This window comes from Acartia tonsa, chromosome 7 (genome assembly GCF_053477335.1).
Source record: "Acartia tonsa isolate MP-2025a chromosome 7, ASM5347733v1, whole genome shotgun sequence".
Taxonomy (NCBI): Eukaryota; Metazoa; Arthropoda; class Copepoda; order Calanoida; family Acartiidae; genus Acartia; species Acartia tonsa.
Window position 1 is genome coordinate 8,379,288 of NC_137266.1, and position 25,626 is coordinate 8,404,913.

At 27.3% G+C, this 25,626-nt stretch overlaps 1 protein-coding gene across 9 annotated transcripts in view; it reads right to left on the reverse strand.

Annotated features, from left to right (window-relative positions):
• The window catches only part of LOC145324772 (uncharacterized), a 238,699-nt gene that overhangs the window by 20,280 nt on the left and 192,793 nt on the right, over window positions 1–25,626 (reverse strand). For 3 of the 9 annotated variants that reach the window (XM_080167404.1, XM_080167401.1, XM_080167398.1), the window contains exons 21-31: window positions 24,824–24,839; window positions 24,253–24,317; window positions 23,375–23,446; window positions 19,580–19,682; window positions 19,058–19,113; window positions 6,585–6,680; window positions 6,244–6,320; window positions 5,271–5,385; window positions 4,790–4,853; window positions 2,672–2,752; window positions 2,353–2,427 (exon numbers count right to left, since the gene is read on the reverse strand). In XM_080167404.1, coding sequence (XP_080023530.1) covers window positions 2,353–2,427; window positions 2,672–2,752; window positions 4,790–4,853; window positions 5,271–5,385; window positions 6,244–6,320; window positions 6,585–6,680; window positions 19,058–19,113; window positions 19,580–19,682; window positions 23,375–23,446; window positions 24,253–24,317; window positions 24,824–24,839 — 820 coding nt within the window. The other 6 variants (XM_080167407.1, XM_080167403.1, XM_080167406.1 and 3 more) reach the window with 4 other exon arrangements.

The window sequence follows — 25,626 nt, forward strand, 5'->3', positions numbered from 1 at the left end:
TTAGCCTCTCAAAATATTGCTTTGCTTGACTGTTGTGCATATTTAGATTTTTGTTATTTGTAATATATATGCCAGCTGAAGCCAAGAAATGTTGTTAATGATTCCATAATAAGTAAATAATATTATTTAGTGAGCTGTCCAGCCATCTACAGATAATATGGGTATTTGTATGTCTAACAGATAATATTCTTATTTATTTTTTTTATGTATGTTATTAGACATGCCACACAAAATTACATGAATAGATGTGTAATCAGGACGAAATAAATACTTAAAGGATTTTTTACAGTGTAATAATTAAAGCACTATTAGTTTGCAAATTTTAGCTTTTGCACAATAATTTTATTCAAAATAATTTTCTTGCTAAAACACATTTCCAACTTCATTATTTTTGTTAATATAAGTATTTTAAGCGTTTTTTTTATATTAACTTCAGAAAAAGCAAACAAAGTGTATATTTTATGTGAGAGTTAGTGTGGAGGAATCTCTATCTTCTAGATAACTAGGTTATCCTTTTTATATGAGAAATAAATCAAACTCAGTAAACACATAAAACAGAAAAAAATGCAGGCCTGCAAAAAATGAGTACAATCCAACCTTCAATAAGCCAATGGACCTCACCATATCAAAATTTATTTTAGTATTTCATATTCTATTTTATTCAAATAATATACTTTTTTGTTAATAAACATTATCCTATGTGAAGTAAACTTTTAAAAAATATTGGATTGTGGAGGGAGGTGATTAGAAAAAGTTTAGTCCAACTAAAATGTATGGATATTGGCAAGAAGAATGCACTTTTTCTCCCCAGAGCTGAGGCATGCATTTCAAGGTATGGCCAACCTAATTCTGCTCAGGAAAACCATTTCTACACCAGTAATATATATTCTTGAAATTAATTAGGATATTTTTATATTTAATTAAAATTAATGGGTGTTGTTTAATTTTGCAATGGCTAGAAAACTAATAAAATAGAAAGTGTGTAACATATACACATCTGTATTTCATAAGAAACTAGATTCAATAACAGATTATCTAAATAAACTGGCAGTTTTCTCAATGTAAACTTACTTTTGAGAATTAAATTCATAAAAAAAAGGTCATTGTCTTTAGAAGTAATTATATGTTTTATTTTAAAAAAATTGTTATATTTATGATATAAATATCAAAAGATTGATAAGAAATACTGCATCTTATAAGATATAAGATTCATGAAATCTAGAGTGCTGGTAACACATAGTAAATATAAATACTTGAACTAAGATATATATTATCTACATTATAATAAGTATAGTTTAAATATGATGATTATGAAATAATGAGTATACAGTTGTAATTATAATTTAGTATTAATTCAAAAGAATTTCTCTAAAATATCATTTTGTGTTCAGTTAGATAAACAGCAGACATTCAAGTACAATTGTACTTTAAAAAGTCTGTTACATACCCAACTTATTTTGGGAGGCATAATGATAATAATTTGATTTCTTAGCAAAATTTATTTTCACAGTAAGGTAATATTTATGGGGTAAATTTTCAATTATGAAATCAAACTTATCTTATGCTAGGAAGATATGAGACTAAATGCGAATAAAACTTAAAAATAAAAAAAAATAAATTTGCAATACCTTGAACATGCGGAATTAAAGGAATAATAGCTAGACCAGTTGATTCATCCACTGACAATAAGTCAACTAGATAACTATTCTCTTTTATATCTAAAAGCAAAATAAAACAAAATAAAAACAAAACAGTCACAATACAAAAATAACACAACACATTGAATAAAAATGACCAAATATGTAATAAAAAATAACTTAAAATATACACATTTATGAAAATTAAGAAATTAATAGTGATCCGCTGAAGAAAAAAATTAGCATAGCAAACACTGGTAACTTTGTTCTTTATATAAACAATAATATTTTATTTGTATTTACATAATATAATATAATGATAATAATAAAAAGAAACTAATATTGATAATTGAAAATATTGACATATCATTGTCAACATAAAGGCAAAGGGACTGAAGAAAAATAAGAAAAGGGGAGAGAAAGATAGGTAAAGAGAGTCCTAAGTAGAAATTATCTTATTCTACCAAAAATAAAAGTAAATAAATACAAAAAAGCAAAGCTATATAGCGAATCATACAAAAAAATTATAAAAAATACTCATGCTTTTAGCTGAAACAAAAAAATTAATTATTAAAAAACTAAAAAAAAATTCGCAAATAAAGTCTAATCATATCTTCCACATATACTGGTGGGTGCAATGAAATTATTGTGTTTACTATGGTCGCTAGTTGGGGTGCATATCTACTAGCAGTGATATGTCAATATTATTTCTTACTATCAATATTAGGATTCTGAGGAAATTGTGGGTAGCCCTTGAAGGGCGTTATATTCAATTTGAGCTCTATACAATCTAAAACAAGACATCTGTAGTTTAGTTCATAAAAAAAGAATTCTTTAAAGAGTTTGTTTTTAAAATGTAGCAAAATCCACGTTTTTTTTATGTTTGAAACAATACTTTTTTAAAAATTATAACCAATAAATTTAAATATCCTCTAAAATGTGAAAAGATGAAAATCTGATGAATTTGCTACATATCATATTCTTAATTTAATTATTTTTAATATTATTGTTTTTTGTTGTTGGTAAAATGTTACCAGTATTAGCTAGCAGTTTTCTGGCAGTAGGGCTGAGCTTGGCAGTATTAGGCAGTAAGTCACTAGGGAGACAATTCACTCCTAACAAACAGATGTTCAAAATCAATATTAGTTTAAATACCAAAATTTATTTAGAATCCTGATTTTTTTCTTCAGCAAATCACTAATCTTCTTTTGTGCAGGGATTTTAAAAAGCTTTTTAAATGGTTATTTGCTTTTGCTTGTTAATAAATAATTAGATAAACCTAAAATCCAATAAATAATCAAAATTATAACTAAATGGTGAACGTTGTTAAATTTACCGACGTCATATCAAAGTTTATCCCTATAAATTGTGTATTGAAAGGCCCAATTGTAAAGAAAGTTAGCTAAATAGGTATGCATATAATTGTGTTAAAAAATAAGAAATTGATTTAAATCCATAAAAAAGTATAGATAAGACTAAATCTTCGTTTTTTTTTACAAAAAAACCTATTATCCGAATTTTAAAAAAATTACAATTAAAATTTGGCTATTTTTTTATAGTTGGCTTTTTAATATATATTTATAAGTTTGCTTAGTAAAGCTAACTTTTTTTTTACAGACATAGAGTTTGGACCGATGCCTTCATATATAGAAGAATTTTTAAAAAAACTTTTGATTTTTGAAAATTTCTTAATCAATATTTTGATGTATATTCCTCTATGACAAGCAAAAGCACTAACAACTCATAATAAATAAAGGTGTTTTCAATTACAAAAGGTTCAACATAATTTAATCATGCAGAATATTTAAGTCAACGGCGGTTAGCCGCCATTTTTACCGGTTGTGGCGGACATTTCTGACGGAAAGGCGGATGGTAGTGGATGGGTGCCAATATCAAGATATCCGTCTAAATGGCGGGAAAAACTTATTAATTTTGGTCGCTAATTTCAAAAATGTTCTAAAATATAAATCAGTTTTTTGGTTAGTTATCCAGTTTGCTTAAAGTTGATAACAAATGGGTCAAGTTTATAACTTTATTCCAATCGACGCCCTACTTTCAAACATATACTTAATGCTGTTCCAGAGATTTTTAGCAACACCAGTATAACAGCTCAACTATAATTAACTTCTTAGGGCAACATTACTGTGATTTTCTTAATCAAAAAAACCTTCCTCCTTGCATAGATGTATAGTTTCACAGTCGATAGGCAGCATTACTTTCAAAACTATAGAAATACAATGGACATGGATAATGATCTTGAAAAAAATAAGTAAAAATAGACAAATTATGATGTTTTGAATTCAATTGAAAATAAGTTTTTTGAGTTAAACAATCTTAGTAAATATAGTATATACAGGACTTTTTTTTTGGGGGGGGGGGGGGATGAAAAATTTTCTTTTAATTTACTTATCCATGTTAAAAGTATAAATACAGCCATATCCTTACTGAATATATAGTAATTAAAGTTTAATAATAGTGTCTAACTTAAAGTATGCTTATTTAACATATTCAGACTAACTTAAAGTTTAACAATAAAGAAAATAAGGAATTATTATTACTTAGAATAAAAATTGACAAACGTACAAATTTTTCTTTGAATTATCTGATTATCTTAAGAATTCTTAGAAGTTGTTTGTATTTTGAAGAAAATTTGGGAAATATTTTTTTTTCTTTTTATTAGAAGTAAACGTTTTTTAAAACTTTAATTTTAAATAAATAGCTGTTTTTTAAATGTATATTTGATAATTAAAAGTAATATCAAACCCAAATATAACCCTTTAAAGTATCTATATAGCTGTATAGATTTAGTTCTAACATCAAACACTTTTAGCCGAGCTAAAAAGTTAATTTGATTAAAAATATCATATATTTTACATTAGCTCATTTCTATATTCATCATGGATTTAGAAATGTAGAAATCATGGATAGAAATAAACACATATTAATTTTTTTATTGACTTTTTTTCATTAAAAATATTAAATGAAAAATTTCTTTAAAACCAAAACAATTGAATTATGTTTAAATGTTATTTTTTGTAGGTAAATTAACATAATTAAATATTTCTTTGTAGTATTTTTCCTAAAATAATATTTTAGTGTAGTGTATTTACTAATTTAGTAGATTCTTAATGCAGATTAGTTGTTATACTTGCCTTTAGTCTTTGCAGTTACAATTTGAGAAAACATTCCATCACCATACTCATTCATTCCAATAACCTAAGAAACAAAAATAATTATATTGATGTTGCTCAACTTACCTTTTCAAATTATTTATAAAATTACTCCAAATTCATTTTTATTATATGATGAATACTGTTTCTGAAAAGTTTAAAATAATTCCTTTGCCCAACTAACTTAAATCTAATTATTTACCACATCGTGTAAGGCTTTTTATATAACTTCGGGCACACTTTTGTAAAGTCGGGAAAGGTGGTGAGTTGACCCTACATTTTTAATTTTGTTTTGTTTTTTTTCTACAGGAGATTTCTTCTGGGTAGTATTTATAAACCTCCATTGGACTTATGAGAAGCTTCTTTGTAAAGGAGAACCAGATCAGTTCAGGAAATCCTTGACTACACACACACTCAAAGAGACATCTTGTTACTTTTATATTTAGGATAAACAAACATTTACCTGAAACTCGTAAGTTGTCCCCTGGTTAAGATTGTGTATCTGAACACTTCTGGCCTCGGGAGGATGCACAGGTAGCTCGATCCAGTTTGGAGTTCTAGAGTCCTTCTCTTTGTACCTGGATAATTTGAATAAATTTGGGGTGTACACTGTACATTGTACCAGAAGATCTTATTAGGAGTTCTCAGATCATTCATGTTATAGTTAGATTGCTAGAATGAAGGATGGATGGAATGGAGTAAAAGATTATTATTACATATCTATTATATAAAGTATGTGTGTTTGATGTCCGTCTGAAGCTTACGATATGGTAAATGCTGAGCCGATTGTTCTGTACTATTCATGATTTAACTTACTAGTCCTGTGGTGGTTTTAAGAATAAATCCCCTTATAAAAAATCCAGGATATTCAAAATTTACAATAGTATCCGTTCAGTATTAATTCAAAGCATTAATGCCTTTTTAAAATATCAATTTACTTTTGAAAGCTTATTTATTTTAATCTAAACCATAAAAATTAATAATCTATATTGGAAAGCTCTGTAAAAACATAGAGTAAAGTAAAAAGGTAACTTCTGGAAAATACAAAAAAGGTTCCAGGTATGATGAAGTGATGGACAAAAATCTATGAATTTATCATGGGAAAACTGATTCAAGGAAAATATAAAAAATATGAAGGTTGGTATGTTGACTTTTTTCATATATAGTTCTTATATATCAAAATATTTTTTCATAAGCAAAGCTTTTCAAACTCAGGGTAGGTCTGTGCTTAACGTATAGCTCTTATCATTATCAGTTAAAACTACAATCATTGCCCGAAATTCCACTTTAAATATCATGCTTTTTGCTTAAAACAAAAATAATATTCTATATAACAAAAACCATCCTAATCATCCATTTTACAAATTGGAATACTTGTTAGGCTTTGTTGTTGTGAAGGTTGTCATCTTTAGATAAGATAGAAAAAAAGGGGGTACCTAATTTTGTAAGTCTGTTTACAATGAGAGCAACCACTATAACCAGGTATCCATTCTATTGTCACACCAAAAGTATCCTAAACAGATTAATTATTAGTATTGAAGATATTGAAGGCCTTCAACAAATTTGCAGAAAGTTCTTAATTTAGAAGTGGGGGTTTTTGGCCTGAAGCTTAAGATCTCAATAACTTCTAAACTGATTGGGTTTTCTATTTCAGTTAGGTCAAGTGATAAATTTCGGGCTATTTTCTTTTCTTATTTAGGTCTTGGTATTGTTTTATGCTAATTATCTATTAGTACCTTTAATAATGGAATAATATATAAATCCACAAAAATTTTACCTTTTTAGTGACAGTAACATTGCTTGGTGCATGTGGTGTAGTTCTCTCCACAATCAGGTCTGTCTCAACACTCAGGGTTGCTACATCATTACTCACCTTAAGATAAATATACAGCATGACCCTCAAAAAAGTATTTTTAAGCATCTGCAGCCCTTATTTCTCAATGAATTATTAAAAAATGCATATGTCCTTGTTCTCCATAGTATTCAACGTAAGTAGATATAAAAATATTTTTTTTTACCTCCATTAACACCGGAGATTTTTAGAGCTAAAGTTTTGAAAAAGTGACTGAGAAAAAGAATTTTTTTTTGTTTCTCTTATTTTTTGGATGGTTATATTATGTTTTTCTGGCAATTGAATAATGAGACATAAAGAAAAACAAGTTAACTAAATATTTCTTTTTTATTACACCTAAAAATATCAATTTTTAATGGCAAAAAATACTACTGAATGAATTGATTATTTGCAAATTTTAGGTTATTTATTAACCCTTATTTATAGAAAAGGATTAATTATGACAGTTGCTCCGCCTACTTTTCTGACATCTCAATTATTTAATAAGGGGTAAATTAAGCTTTTTAGACTAAAAAATCATTATGTTTTATTTTTATTTTCTTTATAACTTTTTTGTTATTAAAGTTAGGATTGTGAAACAAAAACAATTTTCCTGCTATATTCATAGAGATTTATTTGGTTTTTTAATCTTAAACAATTTTGCCTAATAAGTAAGTTTTTCAAAATATCATTAAACTAAAAAGACTCAAAAAATATGTGTAAAAAAATGCTTTTTACTAAAAAACTAAATTTTTTATTTCATTTTTGTATAAAGTTTCTGCTAGTAACAAAAATAAAAGGATTTCTAGCTTAATTTTGCTAAAAAAGTCGTTTCATGTTAAAAGTTACTTTTTCCTCAGTCACTTTTTCAAAACTTTAGCACTAAAAATCTCCGGTGTTAATGGAGGTAAAAAAAATATTTTTTTATCTACTTACGTGGAATACTATAGAGAATAGGACATATGCATTTTTTAATAATTCATTGAGAAATAAGGGCTGCAGATGCTTAAAAATACTTTTTTGAGGGTCATGCTGTATATAATCAAGGATGACAAAATCCATAATTAGTGAAGCATAAAAACTAATAAAACGGACAAAGTGAGTTACAATGCAGTTTTTAAATCATCAATTATGAGAGAGAATATGCAAAAACTCATAGAGAATCCCGAAACCTTTAAAAATAAGGTGAATTTCTATATAAGTATGACTGACAGGACAAAACAATAAGTAGACGAGATGTGCATACGTTATAGGAATCTTCACTATAAATCTTAGCTTTATATCTTTAATTACAAAATCTAACTTTTACTGTAGCGTTAAGGGCTGATAGACGGAAAGACAAATTGGAGTATGGTGTAGCTTAGCTACTAAAAAATACTAAAATTTTTTTTTCAAGATATGATGTAATATATTAAAACTAAATATGTATGTTTCTTGTAAGTAAGTTTTGATTTCATGTTTTACTTATTTGGGTAATTGTATGTATTATTACCATATTTCAATATTAAAAGAAATTTATCTTTTAAGAAGTGTGTTATGCCCATACTTTAGAATTTGAGACTGGTTGAGAAAAAAACTTTGGTCGTATATTCCTGAATTTAGAAAACACATCACCCCCATGGGGATTCAACCACAAAGTCTACTCTTACTTGCCAGAATATCTACTCTATAACTTTACCAATCATGTCTGTAAGTCTATTTTTTGTATAATTAAATAAAAACTATAAAATCATAAATTTCATATTAAACATTCTTTTTTTGGATTTTTTGGAAGTAAATGCTTCATATTCAATTTTAGAAAAATGATTACGATTTTTTTTCAGTGATTTCATGCTTGTTTTATTTTTTCAACAAGATAAGATAAAGCTGCTTTTAAGTTTGTGTTGGGTTGGTTACTCCCCATACAAATAAGATTTATCCTTAACATAAATGTTAAGATAAAAAGAACCTCACTTAGATTATTCATGAAATAGAGTGTGAATAATACTATATTCTTTTTATGATTATCAATTCAAAGTGATTTATTTATAAAAATACTTTTACAATTATCAATTCAAAGTGATATATTTTCAAAAATACACTTACAATTTGTTTTAAACCATTTAAATAATCAAATTGGAGAACAAAGACCCCTGATATATTGCAACCAAATGTAAAATATTACAGAAAAGTAAATATATTTCATTTGAATACAGAATTATTTATAGCCTTGGAGTTTATATGGAATAAATTAATTATTTGTATAGCATGAAATTTCAATTTGAAGGCCTAAAATATTTTTCATTATTAATTTTGTTGATGACAGTACATGCATAATTTGCATTTGCCAACCTTTAATATTATACATTATGGTGTTAACTTCACAAAGAGTGCATATAAAAATAAAGATAAAAAAAACAGCAAAAAGATGGTATATTTGTTCTTAAAATAATCAATTAAATGAGAATTCCAATTAAAATTGGTTATCTAGGAACTCTGTATTCGAAGGAGTAAAGAAAATAGCTTAAAGATAACTTAGATGTAAAAATCAAAATAGCCTGAAACCATCAACAGACCTATAAGAAGCTTCCATAGAATTAAGATCTCATTCAGTTCAGTAGTTATCAAACTAAAGACAAAAAAAACCTTACTACTTATATTATACATTATAGGTAGTTGGTTAATTAGTTTTGTGGTAAGATGCTTAAATATCAGACTTAAGTAGTTTGTTGTTTTGTAATTACTCATCTTTTGAGAGGTGTATTTATAGTGTGCAATTCTGTACTTGCAAAATTTAGAGTCAGGTAGCTCAGAAGCAGTGCATTAACTCTACAGATTATAATTTAGATTAATTCAAAAAATTTACTTAATGTAATGATGCTTATGCAAAATAATATTCTAAAAATTATAAGCACTTATTAGAATATAAATTTATAATATGCCAATTTCAGCAATAAAATAAGAAAAAAGTTTATGCTATGTAAATTTCAATGTCAATTATGAAAAGTTTTATTTTTTCATGCTATGATGAAATAAAAAGTTATGAGTAAATTAATTTAACTTTTATAAAATCAATTTACTTCAAAGAAATAAAAGTTTGTATGTTAGATTAAATATCAGATTAGTATTAGTATTTTTTCATGTTTCTATTTTGCTTTTCTTTCAAAATTCTTAATAAAAAAAATACCATTTCTTCATGATTAGTTGGTGAAAAAAGTATTTAAGAGAATAAGATTATAAATCACTAAACTTTACTTTTGAAATAAAAATGGAAAGATAGAAAATATGGTCAGTAAGGTTATTTCCAATATTCAGACCATTCTTTCCAATCTTCACACACAATAATAAATTTTACACTTTCCACTAGTTTGCATCAAAAAAAGGAAAAGAAGTAATTTTTAAATACTTATATAAGTTAAGTTACTTAACAAATACGTTCTAAAAAATCTTCAAAAAGACATATATTATTTTTCTCAACGATAACAATAAAATAGAATTAATTAGTAGATCTGTACATAAATAGATAGATATTTACAAATTGCAACCTTAATATGGGGAAAAAGAACTATAGATATATAAAGATAGGGAGAAAGAAAGTATGAAAAGTAGGCAGGTGTGCACCAGTAAAGCTTTAAGGTAAATATGTTTATTCAAACAATATAAAGATTTAATAACTAAATTTTTTACTTTAAATAAGTTATATTTAGAAATAACAAGAAAGAAAATGTTCAATGTATATATTAAGCTAGCATAATCAATGTTCAAAGCTTTTGTCAAGCTAACTTAAATACTTTCTTTAATTGCTGTTTGGGAGTCACACAAAGGTAGAATCCAATAGTTGGAAGCCAATAGTTTGAAAATAAGATTATTGCACTTTGCACATTGAACTCATTTGCAAAAACTATTTCAAAATATTTTTCATTTAACCATTTAGCTCTTCAATTAAAAGATCATAATTTGAAGAAGATTAAGCTTAATTTTTAGAATTTTAGGTTAGTATTGAAAACATTTATGATTTGGCAAAAAATACAATTTGTCAATAATAGTGTCTGACATTATACATGTTAATTATTTTATGATTAAAAGTTTCAATGCTATAAAGAAAACATTTAATTCAACAATTATGAATATAAATAGAATAGGAAGTGTATATTATGCATGCTGTGACAATCATCTCTTTTATTGCATCCTTCCTCACTCACAATTATATTAGGTGCAGATAAGTGTAGCAGATTATATACATCATATATATTTTGTTTGATAGTTTCCAATTCTTCAAATGTAGCATTAATTTGGATACCCTCATACACATTTACATTTTAGGATTAGCATTTAATTGAATCTGAATAAATTCAAAATTACAATCTTAATAATTTTTTTCCTACTCATCAAAAGAACATTATAGTACCATTATGATATGAGATGTATGGATTAACTAATAATATAATTTTTAAAGTTGTTAAAAGTAAGCAAATTACAGTGTATGAAATATCACCTGATAATTTTAAGAATTATAGTTGAGTACTAAGAATTATCTATTGAAAATACAGTGTATAACTGCATCTGCTCACACAACAAGTTTTTCAATCTGCACCAATCCTCTTCTCCATTTATCTTTATCTAAACTTTAATGTATTCAAAATTCTCATCAATCTAATCTCTTTCTCCAACTCTTCTAAGTTGAACTAGATATCTGTTTCTTGGGTTATTATGTAACTTGATTTATTTCAGTCTTGGATAAAGTTCTTTATAATCATTCAATTGATCATTTCAATGTTTGTCCAAACAAAACTTTTTCTAATTCACAGAATGGAAACATCTTACTATTGACCTATTTCAGTGATAATTAATTCTGATATATCTTTTTATTGGAGTATTTGCAAAAAGTAATATTTGGAAAGAAATAATAGTTTTATGATAAACATTATTACATTTTCCACTCTGTTGCCAACACAATCACACATAAAAACACAAACACACTCAAACTCACAGATATACAAAACCAAAACTGTTAAAATGTTGGATTACAGCTTTCAGGGGTAAAAGCATTTATTGGTTACTAATCATAATAATAATTGTAGTTCTTTGTGAAAATAATTTAATAAATTTTCTAAACGTAATATATAACTTGTCAATTATAACCATATATTTTTTTTGTGCTAACTAAAACTTTTTAAAATGTATAATGTGTGTGAAATTGATAAGATATAATTGTTGACAGATATTTCATTTTCAAATTATAAATCTCTTTATGACTGATATATCAGCACAAACACACATATATTGTTGATGTGTTTGTGTGTATATGCATAAATCAGCTAGCTCAAGCTTGCAACATGCTACATAAAGTTAACCATTCTGAACAGCAGGGATTCAGGGAAATAGTACTTTGACTAGTTAACATCTTTTGCCCTAATTTTACCTCTTAATAGAAACAACTTTAGATTAAATATTAAACATAGGGGATCATTCTGATAATGTCTTAAAGGTTCCAAAGTTCCTGGTATGATGCAAGGAAGAAAGCTTAACATAACACATGGAGAGAAGGACAGATGATAAATCTTGGTTCAAGTCTTGGATTGTTTCTTTCATGATTGAAAATAAGCAGGTTATATTGTGATTACTGATCATTTCTTCAACAATTCCTTGGTTGTTAGCATAACATATTTAATTCTTAAATTCTGCTTTGTTTTAGATTTGCTTAAATTTTATTTCCCCAACCTTAAAGCACTCATCCTTGTTTACAATAGCCCCAGCAGCCAACAGAAAATATGGATTTTATTCAATTTTATACACAATGCATTTTTAACCAAGTTATATATTTTCATCACCATATATCTTTTAAGGATAACAAAAACTTTTATATAATATTATTGACATTTTATGCAGTATTCAAGTAATTTGTCTTTTTTCAAAAAACAGAAATGACACTTCTATAATTAGTGCAGCAAACATTAATATCTACCAATGCAAAAATCAGAGAAATATTACAATTATTTTAATGAAAGATACAAAGATTTAATTATCAGAGATAAATGGTAATGCTGATTATTCATGTGAGTAGATCAGGTGACTTGAAAGTTAAACCATGAAATGCAAAATTTCAAAGTGAATCTGAGTAATTAATAAACTTATTTACATACTTTATTATCTATCAGTATCTATCCATCTATGCACTTATTTTGCAGTAATTATGGAAGAATTTACTTTCTGATTTACTTTATTTTCCTTTCACATGACTTCCAAAATTTTCATTTTAATAAATTCAATAGCTTAACTTCTAGTGTTTAGAAAATATAAATGTTTAGAAAATATGAGGTGTTACAGATTTTAAGAATTTTGTTAAATGAGTAAAAATTTGCACAATATTTTATTATATTTGATGTTTTTGAACATTGTATAATTCCTTGTATAATTTCTCAATAAAGTTTTCAACATTAATCCAATTACTTTGCTTCTAACTACTATAACTGTGTTGACCTACAACCACTCTAATTATTTGTACATTTGTTTAGCATAATTCCTAGATGAAAACAATAAAATTTTCAACTACAATATTCTAAGTGTCACATTGTTTTTAATTCTTTTATTTGCAAAGATATATTTTTGACATTTTTAATTCATTCTGATTGCAATTGTGTACAATATTTCTATGTTAAATGTACAAGTTCTTAAGTAAAATTGTGATCATGTAACTGCATATGAACTATTTTGGCAAGAGTTATTGCATTTGCACAAGAGAGTTAACTTTAATTTACTAAATTTGAATGAATATCAAGTTAAGTCATAAAAAGCATAAAAAGGTAACTTTTATGTTTTATTTTAGTACTTGTTACAAGTTTGCAATTCCTTTACTGGAAAGGTTAAGGTGATATTTAAAAAAAAATATTTAAGTGTATATAATTATCCACACAAATAGGATGTTGTATTCTAATTTATCTTGTATTAAATTGCAATTTTTTAATAAGGGGAAAGGGTGGGGTAAATGTTTAAAGAAAAAATATTTTTCAAACCTTACAGTTGATATCAATATAACCCTAGAACCCTATTTTGGTTTTTGTTAAAACAAAATCTCATCCTTTATTTTTTTTATTAGTATGAAAAGAAACTTCTTGCCTCTTTATATTAAGAAGGATTGTAACATTGTGTATTTGATAAATTTAGTGGTTGTAAGATATAAACGAGCTTGATATAAATCTATACAGCTCTTTTATGTAATAGCACAATATATGTCTCGTCTCTTTTTTCTTGTTATCAAAAGAATTTTCTTTATTTTGTATATTCACATTTTTCTAAAAAGAATCAAACACAAAATATGTTATCAACTTCAGTACAATTTAAAAGTATATTTTTTTTAATTGAATGTATTTCCCAATTCAACACAAGCTAAATTTTACAAATGAATTTTTTTAAGAGTTAAATTTTAGTATATTTATATAGTTTGTTGTGTAAATTTACTTTGGATATAACAAAGGCTTTTGATACAATAAACTAATTCAAATTACTTGAAAATTTAGTTTTCATGAAAAAAGACGAAAGGAAAGATTAGAGTTTTTAAAAAGTAGATTTGTTTTTATTTGGTATTTATATACTAAAAGATTATAAATATTATATATATTTGGTGTTATTTAGAATACTTTTCATTATTCTGTGATAGTTATGAAATTTGTAAAATGCAAAGCAATTTTGTTAAGCTTTTTGCAAGAAACAGTTTCACTAGAGTTTTATGATTATGGTGCATAATTATGTTTTAGGCTAGTTGGGGGATAAAACTTTACTATATTGTCTTAATTCTTAAACTTTTATACTTTAGAATAGTATTTAACTGTTCTTTAGTTTTTTTCTTTCCATTTTAAGGAAGGCTAAAATTTTTTGGCTTATTGAACAGTTTAAAATTTTATCAATAAGATACAAAGCATTTATAGAAAATCTGATTTCGTTCTTTTTTGAGATTAAAATATAATAAATAAAACATTATAATTACTTAACCTAAAAAGATAAGTTCCAAGATAGACTTAAGAACAAGAATAACTATTGCATTCATTTTTAAAAAAATGATGTAAATTCATATTTTGACCACTCAATTAATTTTGAAGCATTAAGCATGCTTCATTTATTATTTTAGTGTACAAATATAATGTCTATCTCAGAATTTGTGACAGATAAAGATTAAATGTACGATTTGTGAAATTTAGAAATTGTAAATGACGAGTATCTTTGCTCCAAAAAAAAGTTCCAGCTCTGAAGTTGAGGCTTCTTGAATTAAAGTTTGTATTTTGCGACGTCTTGTCGGCCCACTTTAAGGTTGGTTTTAAATAATTACATACAAAAGTAACACAGTAGAAGTTTTATCTTGGCCTCATGTATGTTAAAGGATTTTATGTTGAAGAATTTAGGTCTTTAGACCCAATCTTTATTGAAATGAATAGTATGCATATATATTGCTGGTAATACAACTCAACTCTTTCAACTGGAATCGTCCTAATTTTGTAAAACTTTGTTAATATCCCTCTTGGACTTTTTTGTTGACAAATAAACCTGTAAAAAGTTCAATAAATTATGACCTCTCATTAAATGAAAAATATGTGATAATTCTAGTTAATAAACATGAGATGTTACCACACAATTATTTTAAATAAAGATCTTCTGAAAAGATGTCTTATTTATAACAGGCTGAAAGAAATTCAAACCACACTTCTGCTAATTAAAAATGAAGGTTATTACTCTAGCCAAATAAAGTGTACTAGAAATTACCCTGAGAAAACTCATCCAGACAGTTGTATAACTCTATTTATGCTTAAATATTCATAAAAGAATAATATGTATATCTTAGTCCAGATGACCAAATAACATGTTTTACTATGCTGTAAAAAATGTTGTTTAGATATCATTTATAGTTCCAAATTTGAGGGGGTTATGTTAATTTGATGAAGCATAACTGAATAATTCTAAATCCAATAAGATAAATAGCACTAATCAATAGAAAAGATTACAGGTAAAACTGTAGACAATATAGACAGTGCCTATAGCAGCAGCAGTTGAAATTAATTTTCTAAAATAGAAAAAAATAAAAATACTTGTGTGTTAATTATCAGATATACATATAATCATTATGCATCACAATTTGTAATAATTTTGCTCAATGTATGAATATGAATACTGTAGGGTGTGAATGCCTTTTAGCTGGATTCTTAATCAATAAGATTGGGATTACATGAAAATTAAAGATTATAAAGATACAGTCATTTGGATGTACAACATCCTGACTCCATCAATATCAAGCTATTAATACTATAAGCAAGCCCTGATTACTCACATAATTTGTATTTAATTCAATAAAGAATAATACACAAGAAAAATAAGTTTTAAAACATTCAAATCATTAAAATATTCAGATTCAAAGATCATAATTTAAAACATGCTCATATAATAAATTATTTTCTATATTATTAAATTATAAACCTTAGTGTAAGCTAAATGAAGCTATTCATATATCTTTTTTATAGGACTTTGAAAACATTTTTTATCTTCTTTGTATGAATTACTGAATGTTATGATGGTGTGAAGCTAAGTTTTATTTATCTATTATATGCCTCAATTAATTACCCACCAAATCACCATAAAATATACATATACACACACACATATATGCATAAAAGTGTATATTTTTATGCTGTATTTCTGTATATATTAGTACAAGATCACCAGAGCATTATTAATTTTATGTACACAGTGATACAAATGTATAGAAAACTAATTCTGCACTGATAAGTCTGAGCAAATTAACACCAGTTACAACACTTATTAACACTTTTGTCACTATTTTCATAGTTAATTTATGTAAGAACAAAATTCACGAAACCTTTCCTAAACAAATCCATTTTTCAAGATTTTTATTCTAAATAGTATAAAATAATAATATTTCATAAAAATATATAGATATTTCATTTCCTAAAACTTATTATTTAGTCCAGTAGCAAGAAAATAGAGGAAAAAACTTGTATGTCAGAATTCAGAAGAAAAAGAGTAAAAACTTAGATTAGAACACTGGCATCAAGGTTTTAAAGCTAGGTGGAAAAAAACTTTTTCAATGAAGAGTTCTTTTTTATAGGTAGGAGTGTGATTTTAAAGTAGTCTATATCTATGAGATATAGATTCCATTCTATAGATTATTAATGTAAGACACCTGCCATTTCCAAGCCAATTTAAGATAACAATGAGCAAGATTCTATCATGCATCTAATGTTGAATTATTCATATTTTAAAGGATCATTGGAATTAACTTTTTATTCCATCTTATAATTGTAACTCCAAAGCTATTAGTCAAAATATATTTTCTTACGCTGATATTGTCTCTATTTTAAACTTAACTTATCTACCTTACTCAATGACTTTGAAATATTAACTTCTCAGTAGGCTATAATTAATAGAACGTACTGACACACTTTTTGTGTGGCAAAAAAGGCTTGACAAATAAATAAGTTTTCTCCCCTTCATAATAATTGCTTTTTAGTTTGTCAAAAATAAACAATAATTTGGTACTTATTTTATATGGATACATAATTTATTGATAATTAACAAGTACATAAATAAATCTAAGGTGGTCCTTCTTAAATTGGATAGTACAATGGGCTGTAATTTACACTGGTTAAAAATGTTCTAAAAAATGTTATTTTTTTCTTTAGTTCAAAAAGTTTCAGTACTTCTGATTGAATTTGATTTATTGGTTCCAAATTGGTCGTGTCTCAACTATTCAACCAATAATATTAATTACATAAGGAAGATTTTTATCATCATTAGAGATGTATATCATTTTTTAGCCCACTGTCTTATTCCTTAAGATTCCTATGCTTTGCTTAAATTGCTAATAAATGACTCATTCAGACCTTATATATGATATCAATTTCATTAATTTAAATAAAGTTTCATGATAAAAACTCATTTAAAAGAACTGCTAAAATGCAAAATATTTAAAACTCAATTTTATCAAAATTTGAATTAAGATATAAAGTAATTGTCATGGCTGCACTGTAAAAAAAAATTCGCCAACTTTTCCAGTCATGCAAACACAACTGTTAAATTCAAAATGAAAACTATTTTACTTCAATATTTCCCACAATACATCAGGGATATAAAAGGATAAGACAATTGCCTATAAATTGATGTACATCCCCAATGATGAATCAAAAAGTTACCCCTTCTAGAGATTAAAACAGGTGGTTGAAACGATTGAACACTCAAATTAATGAAACAACCAATCAAAATACAATGAATTATTAAGCCAAAGAATAGGAAAAAATTATTATAAAACTTTGGGGACTAGTGTAATGAACAGCCCATTGTCCCATCTCTATCTATGACAATACAGTGTATTTCAATGAATAATGTTTTGGTTAAGTTAGTTTGTTTAAAAATAAACCTTGAAAATTTTAAATATTTATAATTTTGTCTTGTTACAAGTCTTAGTAAAATTTATTACCCGCATATTCTATTATTAAGTTGTCAGTATCAAAATTCCAGACTTTCCTTCCTTTGGTTGAATAAGGAAGGGAATATTGTGTAGTTTACAATTTTAATATTTTACATTTTAATCAGAAACAAGACAGAAAACGGCCATATTACACCAATATTGCAAAGAATACAGAAAATATAGACTTTTATAGCAGTTTTGATGCACAAATTGATGTAAATTATTATATAACAATTTTACAAAGTTTCATCAAGATCTTACAATTATTTATTATAGAAAAAAAACTAAGTATTCCTCTAGTACTAACGTTATGACGAACAGACACTTATTATAAAACGCTTCGCTCATAAAAAGTTGATTTTTTTTATTTAGAGTAAGTGTATATTAGTTGTAAAGCTACTCTATAATTCACTTTGTCTGTCTGTCAGTAAGTCAGTCCGAAACGCTATATAATTTTGATTTTCTAGGTTGCTATTTTATATACCCCTTTCCAAGAATCACTTTTTTTTTTTTTTTTTTTTATGGCCACAGATCATCTGCTCTTTAACTCACGTTTTTGATCTTTGTGGAGCCGCCATATTTTGCTGGAGCCGGAGCTGGAGCTGTAATTTTCGTTAAAAAACGGCTCCGGCTCCGGACTAGATAAATAAAGATATTTTTTTTTAATAATTATAATTTAGAAGTTTTGTCATGTGCAAATGCCCCTTTTAAGTTTTTCAAGTCCATTTTTATCAAAAATTTAACTTTTAAAACCTTCAAAAGTCAAAAATAGACATTGGAAAAAAAAATATGTCGAGTTTTTCTTGATTTTAGGTCGAAGCCGGAGCCAAATCCGGTGCCGGAGCCGCCATCATCACAGACGGCTCCATAGAGCCGGAGCCGGAACCTGAGCCGCATCAAAATCAAACGGCTCCGCAACGCTGCTACTTAGAGATGTTTTGTTTAGTTAAAGTACATAAAAATAACTTACCACACATTGATAAACTCCATGATCCTTCTTCATTAGTCCGCGGATTTTCAAAACTCCCTTTGAGTGGTAACAATGTTTATTTTACTATTTTCAAAAACTTAACCTCTTTATCAAATAATCGTGTTTTTTTGTGTTTTTGTGTCTAAATAGATTTCGTAAACTTCACCGGAGCCAGGAACAAGGGAAAGTGGTTCTAACCAAAAATTCTTAATGAAAATTTCCCCCCAACCCTCTTTCATTTTATATTTCCCTTCATACCTACTTCCCTTCAGTTACATCAAGAACAACATAAACGCCAACAAATCAATTAATTTTTGTCAATTTCAAATGGAATAGACTGAATTTTATATAGTTTGGTTAAGAGCTTATATTGTTACTTATGCATTTTACATGGTCAGGTTTTAAGCTATTTTATAAGGGTCAAATAATTTTCCAAGAGGAATAGACATCAAAAATAATTTTACAATTAAATTATATTTAAATATCGATTCTGATTTTTTTTGAAAATAAGCATTGTACATTCCTGAGCAATTTCATGGCGGCCCTTGGGTAGGTCCTGACCATCGCGTCTGCGCCACTTTATGGTTGGGGTCGGCACTCCGCTGGCACTGCAGGGCAACGTTACCTGGAATATATTTCAGTTTAAACATAGTTTACAAATGCTTTATAACTTTATAGTTCTCCTTTACAGCGAAGCTTCATATAGTTCCAGGGAAATTATTAACTGTTTTGAGTTAGGGGCTTCTATGATCGTAGCCGCTGGTAAATAAAACAAGTTATGTTCCAAGGTTGCTGCAAAATATGATTGTGTTGTATAATTTGTATAAAAGAGTAGGTACAAATTGCTGGTACAAAGATATTTGTCTTGTATAAGGTGCAAGGACTGGTATTGAAAAAGTTTTGGGAATATTGTAAATGAAGGTTCATTCTTGTAAAGTGAATATGCTTTTATGGGCTGATAATTTGGTAAAAATTATATTTATTTGGAACCTATGCATATAAATGTTCTTCTTCAAAACATATGTACCTATAAAAGTGCTTGTGGCACCCTAAGGAAGTAGGGGTCCTAGGGGTCCTCAAATTCTATTTTTAGTTTATGGTACCTTTCTACTAAATAGAACAATAAGAAAATTTCTTGTATATGAAAACTATTTAGATTTAGCAGTTAACGAGATCCTTAGCTAAACACACATACAATAAATATTCTTTTACTTTGACAAAATAAGAATCACTATCTTATCATGGATTACCTATTCAAATTTGTATATATTAACTAAATTTTTTTATTGAAAATTGTTCTGTGTTGGTATGTGTATGAGAAGTACATCATTTATCTATTTCCTTAGAACATCCTTATGTGTAGGTGTGTGTGTGTGTGTGTGTGTGTGTATGTGTGAGTGTGTGTTTGTGAGTACAAAGTGTCAACTAATCATGGACAAATCTGCAATAGGTAGCCTGATTGAACCACTAAATTTATATCCTTATATAAAAGTAATAGGATGTTTTCTGTCTGTCTGTGGCTTTATGTGTGTAGCTTAAAATCTTGCTAACCGCTGATCCAATGTGGCTCCTTTTTAGATCTAGGTGAAGTTTATGACTATTTTGGAGGAGTGAAACTCCCCCTTCCAAGAGAAATCCTGAAAAAAATTTGACTTTCCAAAATTTATTTGATTTTATGTCAGTTTACAATGATTATTCTATCCTAACATAATGGTTCAGTATTTACTTATAATACTGATTAAAAGCTTTGAAAAAGGACTTTTATTTGTCCAAATCCTTTTTTACTAGCACCAAGTATATGAGTGTATGTGTGTGTGTGTTTTTGTGCTAAGATTTGACAATTTGTTCCTATGTCAAGTACACTAACTAACATTTATCAAACTTAGCAGATATCTTTTTATATATACCTTTTTTACCAATATATCCATATATTTATATACTTTCTTATCTTTAGTTGTACATTAGAGGCTACACCTCTAGAGACCTCTAGGAACTTTACTACAAAAGAGAACCATATCGATCCAGCAGTTAGCAGGATCTGTAGCTACAGTCACACAGACAGAAAAAAAACACTCAGAAAGACAGAAATACATTCTGTTACTTTAATATAAACATTTTTCAATTATTTTTAACTTAATATTTTTAATGATTAAGACAAATAAAGAATCAAATAATAATAATAATATTTTTCAAATTAATAGTTTTCATGTTTCTATCTATCTCTTATCTATCCTTTCATAGATAATCATATTAAAAACAATTTTAATTATTTTCAACAATATTTTTTTGATGACCTTGCTTATTTATAATCAATCTATCTATATATCTATTTATGTATGTCAAGTAAAATTCAGGGATCTTAAGGGATAAGATTATGGATGGTACACCCCAAATTAAAATAAACACAATTACCACTTATTTAGATTAAAATTGTTGGATGAAAAGTTTGAATATTACGAGGTTAAAGCAACAAATTAAAATTCAAATGATGTACCCAAAATGTATGAGCTTTCTAATAAGATAACATGATTGTTAAACTTTGGGTACCATTTTTATTTACTATCTTATATCCCTTCCTCCTTGAGTAAAACTAAATTCATTTGTCAAAGTTAAGCTACATTTGTTTCAGAGATTTGTCCTATTGTTTTATTCTTTCTCTAAAGAATACAAATTCAAATAAGGAAAGAAATAACAAAAGTTTTCATTCTGTTAGTAAAGCACTTAAAAAAGAATACTGAAAATTTGATTTTAGATTTATAAAAAAAAGTTTAGGTGATTACTAGTACCCCGCATGGTTGGAACTGTCCTTTTTTTCGAATTAAAGTTGAAAGTGGAGGGTCTATTTTCCCCTAACCATTCTTTCTAGATACCCTAGAGGCCTCTAGGGGCGTATCAACTAGAATGTTACAAGACGTACATAATCCGAAGTTAAAAAACAATTCTTAAATAAAATGATTTTAATTTAGCTAGAAAGAATTTACGGTATTCTAAAACTTCTGATATGAAATACATATCAGAATAGGCTAAAAAGTCCAACTTTAACTAAAGGCGTTGAAAAAAGTAGTACCAGACTTCTATCATGTTTTAATGTTTAAGCATGAGACCTAAATTTAGCAAGAAAAAAATCTTACTGGATATTACTCAAAACTTTAATATTTCTTAAGGGGTAAACATATTTTTTGGTTGTCACCAAAGAAATGATTGAAATAATTATAGCACTTGTCCCTTTGAATAATATTAGTCTCTAGCAGTTTGTTTATAATTAAAATTATCCCTGTCTTTGGTGTGTATATATCCTATAGCTGGCACAAGAAAGAATTTTTCAATTATGTTCAATACAAGGACACATATACTTATTTTGAAAAATAAAATAATAAAACAGGAAAGATATTAAAAAGAAATGACAATAAAGTAACTTTATAAAATTAAAGGTTCTAGGTTTATTATATTCTGAGATCTTATACAAAATTTGCAATTATTTCTCCAGTTATAAATTTGGAAAAGAAGCATCTTTAAGTGCCTATAAAAATATTACAGTACAGTACAAATGACCAAAAATAGGCCAGTATATATTTTACCATTCACCAATTTAATTGTATAACGGCCTATAATCAATCATTTGCATTACATGACGTCATTTTTTATAGGCACTCTAAGCTGCTACATCGGAAAATTACTTTATAAAAGAATTAATTAAAATTTATTTTAACAAAAGATATCTTTAGTTAGTTACAACAAATTTTTTTTCTTTCTGTCTTACTGATCTACAATCTATTTATCTGAATACCCCACCCTGTGTGATTTAATTCCTACCCATAGCCAAGTTTTCTAGTTTATTACAAAGTTCCATGTAATAGATAATGGTAGCATATAGCGTTACAAAAATTATAATATCCAACATTTTTCAAATTAAATATTTTATATTTCTAAAACAAGGATATAAACATCCCTAGAATAGTTTAAAAAAATTCTTCATAAAAAGATAAACCTGTATTTATCTTATGCAGTTAAACATTATGACAATATTTATACAATATCAATTAGATTTAAGGAATGATTTTACAAAAAAAAATAGGGGACAAGATAGAAAGAAAATACTTATGTGCATTAAGAATTTTGTGATCAAGTATGAAAATTGGTACTAAAAAACAAAATATTATAAAAAAGCAACACTCTATGAAGAAATGTAATACAAAATAAAATGCTTTTTAGGACATAACGGCCAAGACAGAATAGTATTCTAGCTTTTTAGTATCAAGATACAAATATCTTATTGCTTTTTGAGCACAACTTCTATATAAGAAAGGAAATACTTACGGATGCTCCAAGGTTCTTGACGTAGCTGGCTTCTGGCTTTACTTTGATTTGAGGTGGATCTCGAACATGAACCTAAATTGGAAATAATATTTGTAATAACTAATAATTATACATAAATCTTTTTATTACACTACTAACACAAATCAATCTATTCATTTTTTTTTGTAAAATCCAAGAATGGATGATTATCTCTCTGTATAGTGTATATTCAACTATTTATCTAATAATATACCCATCTATCTTTATAACTATCTATTTGTATATCTACCTATCTATATCTATCTATCTATGTACCTCCATGATACTTGAAGTACCAGAAGTTCTATGTTTATTGTAAGGTATAAATGTATAGTCTCAACCTATCTATCTATATACCTGCATGATACTTGAAGTACCAGAAGTTCCATGTTTATTGTAAGGTGTACATGTATAGTCTCCACCTATCTATCTATCTATATACTTGCATAATACTTGAAATACCAGAAGTTCCATGTTTATTGTAAGGTATACATGTATAGTCTCCATCTATCTATCTATCTATGTACCTGCATGATACTTGAAGTACCAGAAGTTCCATGTTTATTGTAAGGTATACATGTATAGTCTCCATCTATCTATCTATCTATGTACCTGCATGATACTTGAAGTACCAGAAGTTCCATGTTTATTGTAAGGTGTATAGGTATAGTCTCCACCTATCTATCTATCTTTTATACCTGCATGATACTAGAAGTACCAGAAGTTCCATGTTTATTGTAAGGTGTACAGGTATATTCTCCACCTGTCTATCTATGTACCTGCATGATACTAGAAGTACCAGAAGTTCCATGTTTATTGTAAGGAGTACATGTATAGTCTCCACCTATCTATCTATGTACCTGCATGATACTAGAAGTACCAGAAGTTCCATGTTTATTGTAAGGTGTACAGGTATAGTCTCCACCTGTCTATCTATATATCTCTGTACCTGCATGATACTAGAAGTACCAGAAGTTCCATGTTTATTGTAAGGTGTACAGTTATATTCTCCACCTGTCTATCTATGTACCTGCATGATACTAGAAGTACCAGAAGTTCCATGTTTATTATAAGGTGTACAGGTATAGTCTCCACCTGTCTATCTATGTACCTGCATGATACTAGAAGTACCAGAAGTTCCATGTTTATTATAAGGTGTACATGTATATTCTCCACCTGTCTATCTATGTACCTGCATGATACTAGAAGTACCAGAAGTTCCATGTTTATTATAAGGTGTACAGGTATAGTCTCCACCTGTCTATCTATATATCTCTGTACCTGCATGATACTAGAAGTACCAGAAGTTCCATGTTTATTGTAAGGTGTACATGTATAGTCTCCACCTATCTATCTATCCATATACCTGCATGATACTAGAAGTACCAGAAGTTCCATGTTTATTGTAAGGTGTACATGTATAGTCTCCACCGTGGGCTTTGCTAACCTAGGGTAAAAGAAAGTTATAAATAAAATATCTTTTTACTGTTTTTATGTTGTAAATTTAACTCAATATCTATTATCATGAATTTAGTTTATTTATGATAAAGACAAAGACTTGTTGTCTGGTTTGATAACTCTAACTATCATGGTTTGTTTTATATCATGAATGTATAAAACATATTGGATAAAGGTATAAGACATTGAAAGATAAAAATATTTTGTTTCTGATGAATGATTTTGTCAGCTTAAAAATATAAAGAAAAACAGTGATAAATTAATTTTGTATGTATCAATCTTTATATCCCTGATAATAACAAATGTAAAGGAAAGAAAGGAAGGACAAAGTTTCAGCTTTAATTTCCGTCATCAAAACTTTTTTTCATATATTATTTCAATGTTTATATATTACAAAAAAAATGAAAATAAAGAGTCATATAGGCTGATATTGTGACGTCATATCTAACAGCAATTGTGCCCAAAACTAAAGTGTATTAGGTAAGGTAATACAACAAAGACAATTAATCTGTTTATTTCAACTTGGAATGTTTTTGTGGCTGTTTATAGCTAAGGCATACCCCTACCCTTTCCCTTTTAATGGGAAGCGGAAAGTGTCATGTAGGACTCATAAAAATGAGGAATGAGAAGTGAAGTGGGAAAGGAAACCCCTAATAAAAGATGGACAATAGACTTATTTTTATGACGTCACAGATAACACTTTCTGCTGTCCCCTTTTGATATTGCGGCAGTAATAACAATTCTCTACGCTCCGACAGGGCTAACATTATAAGTTT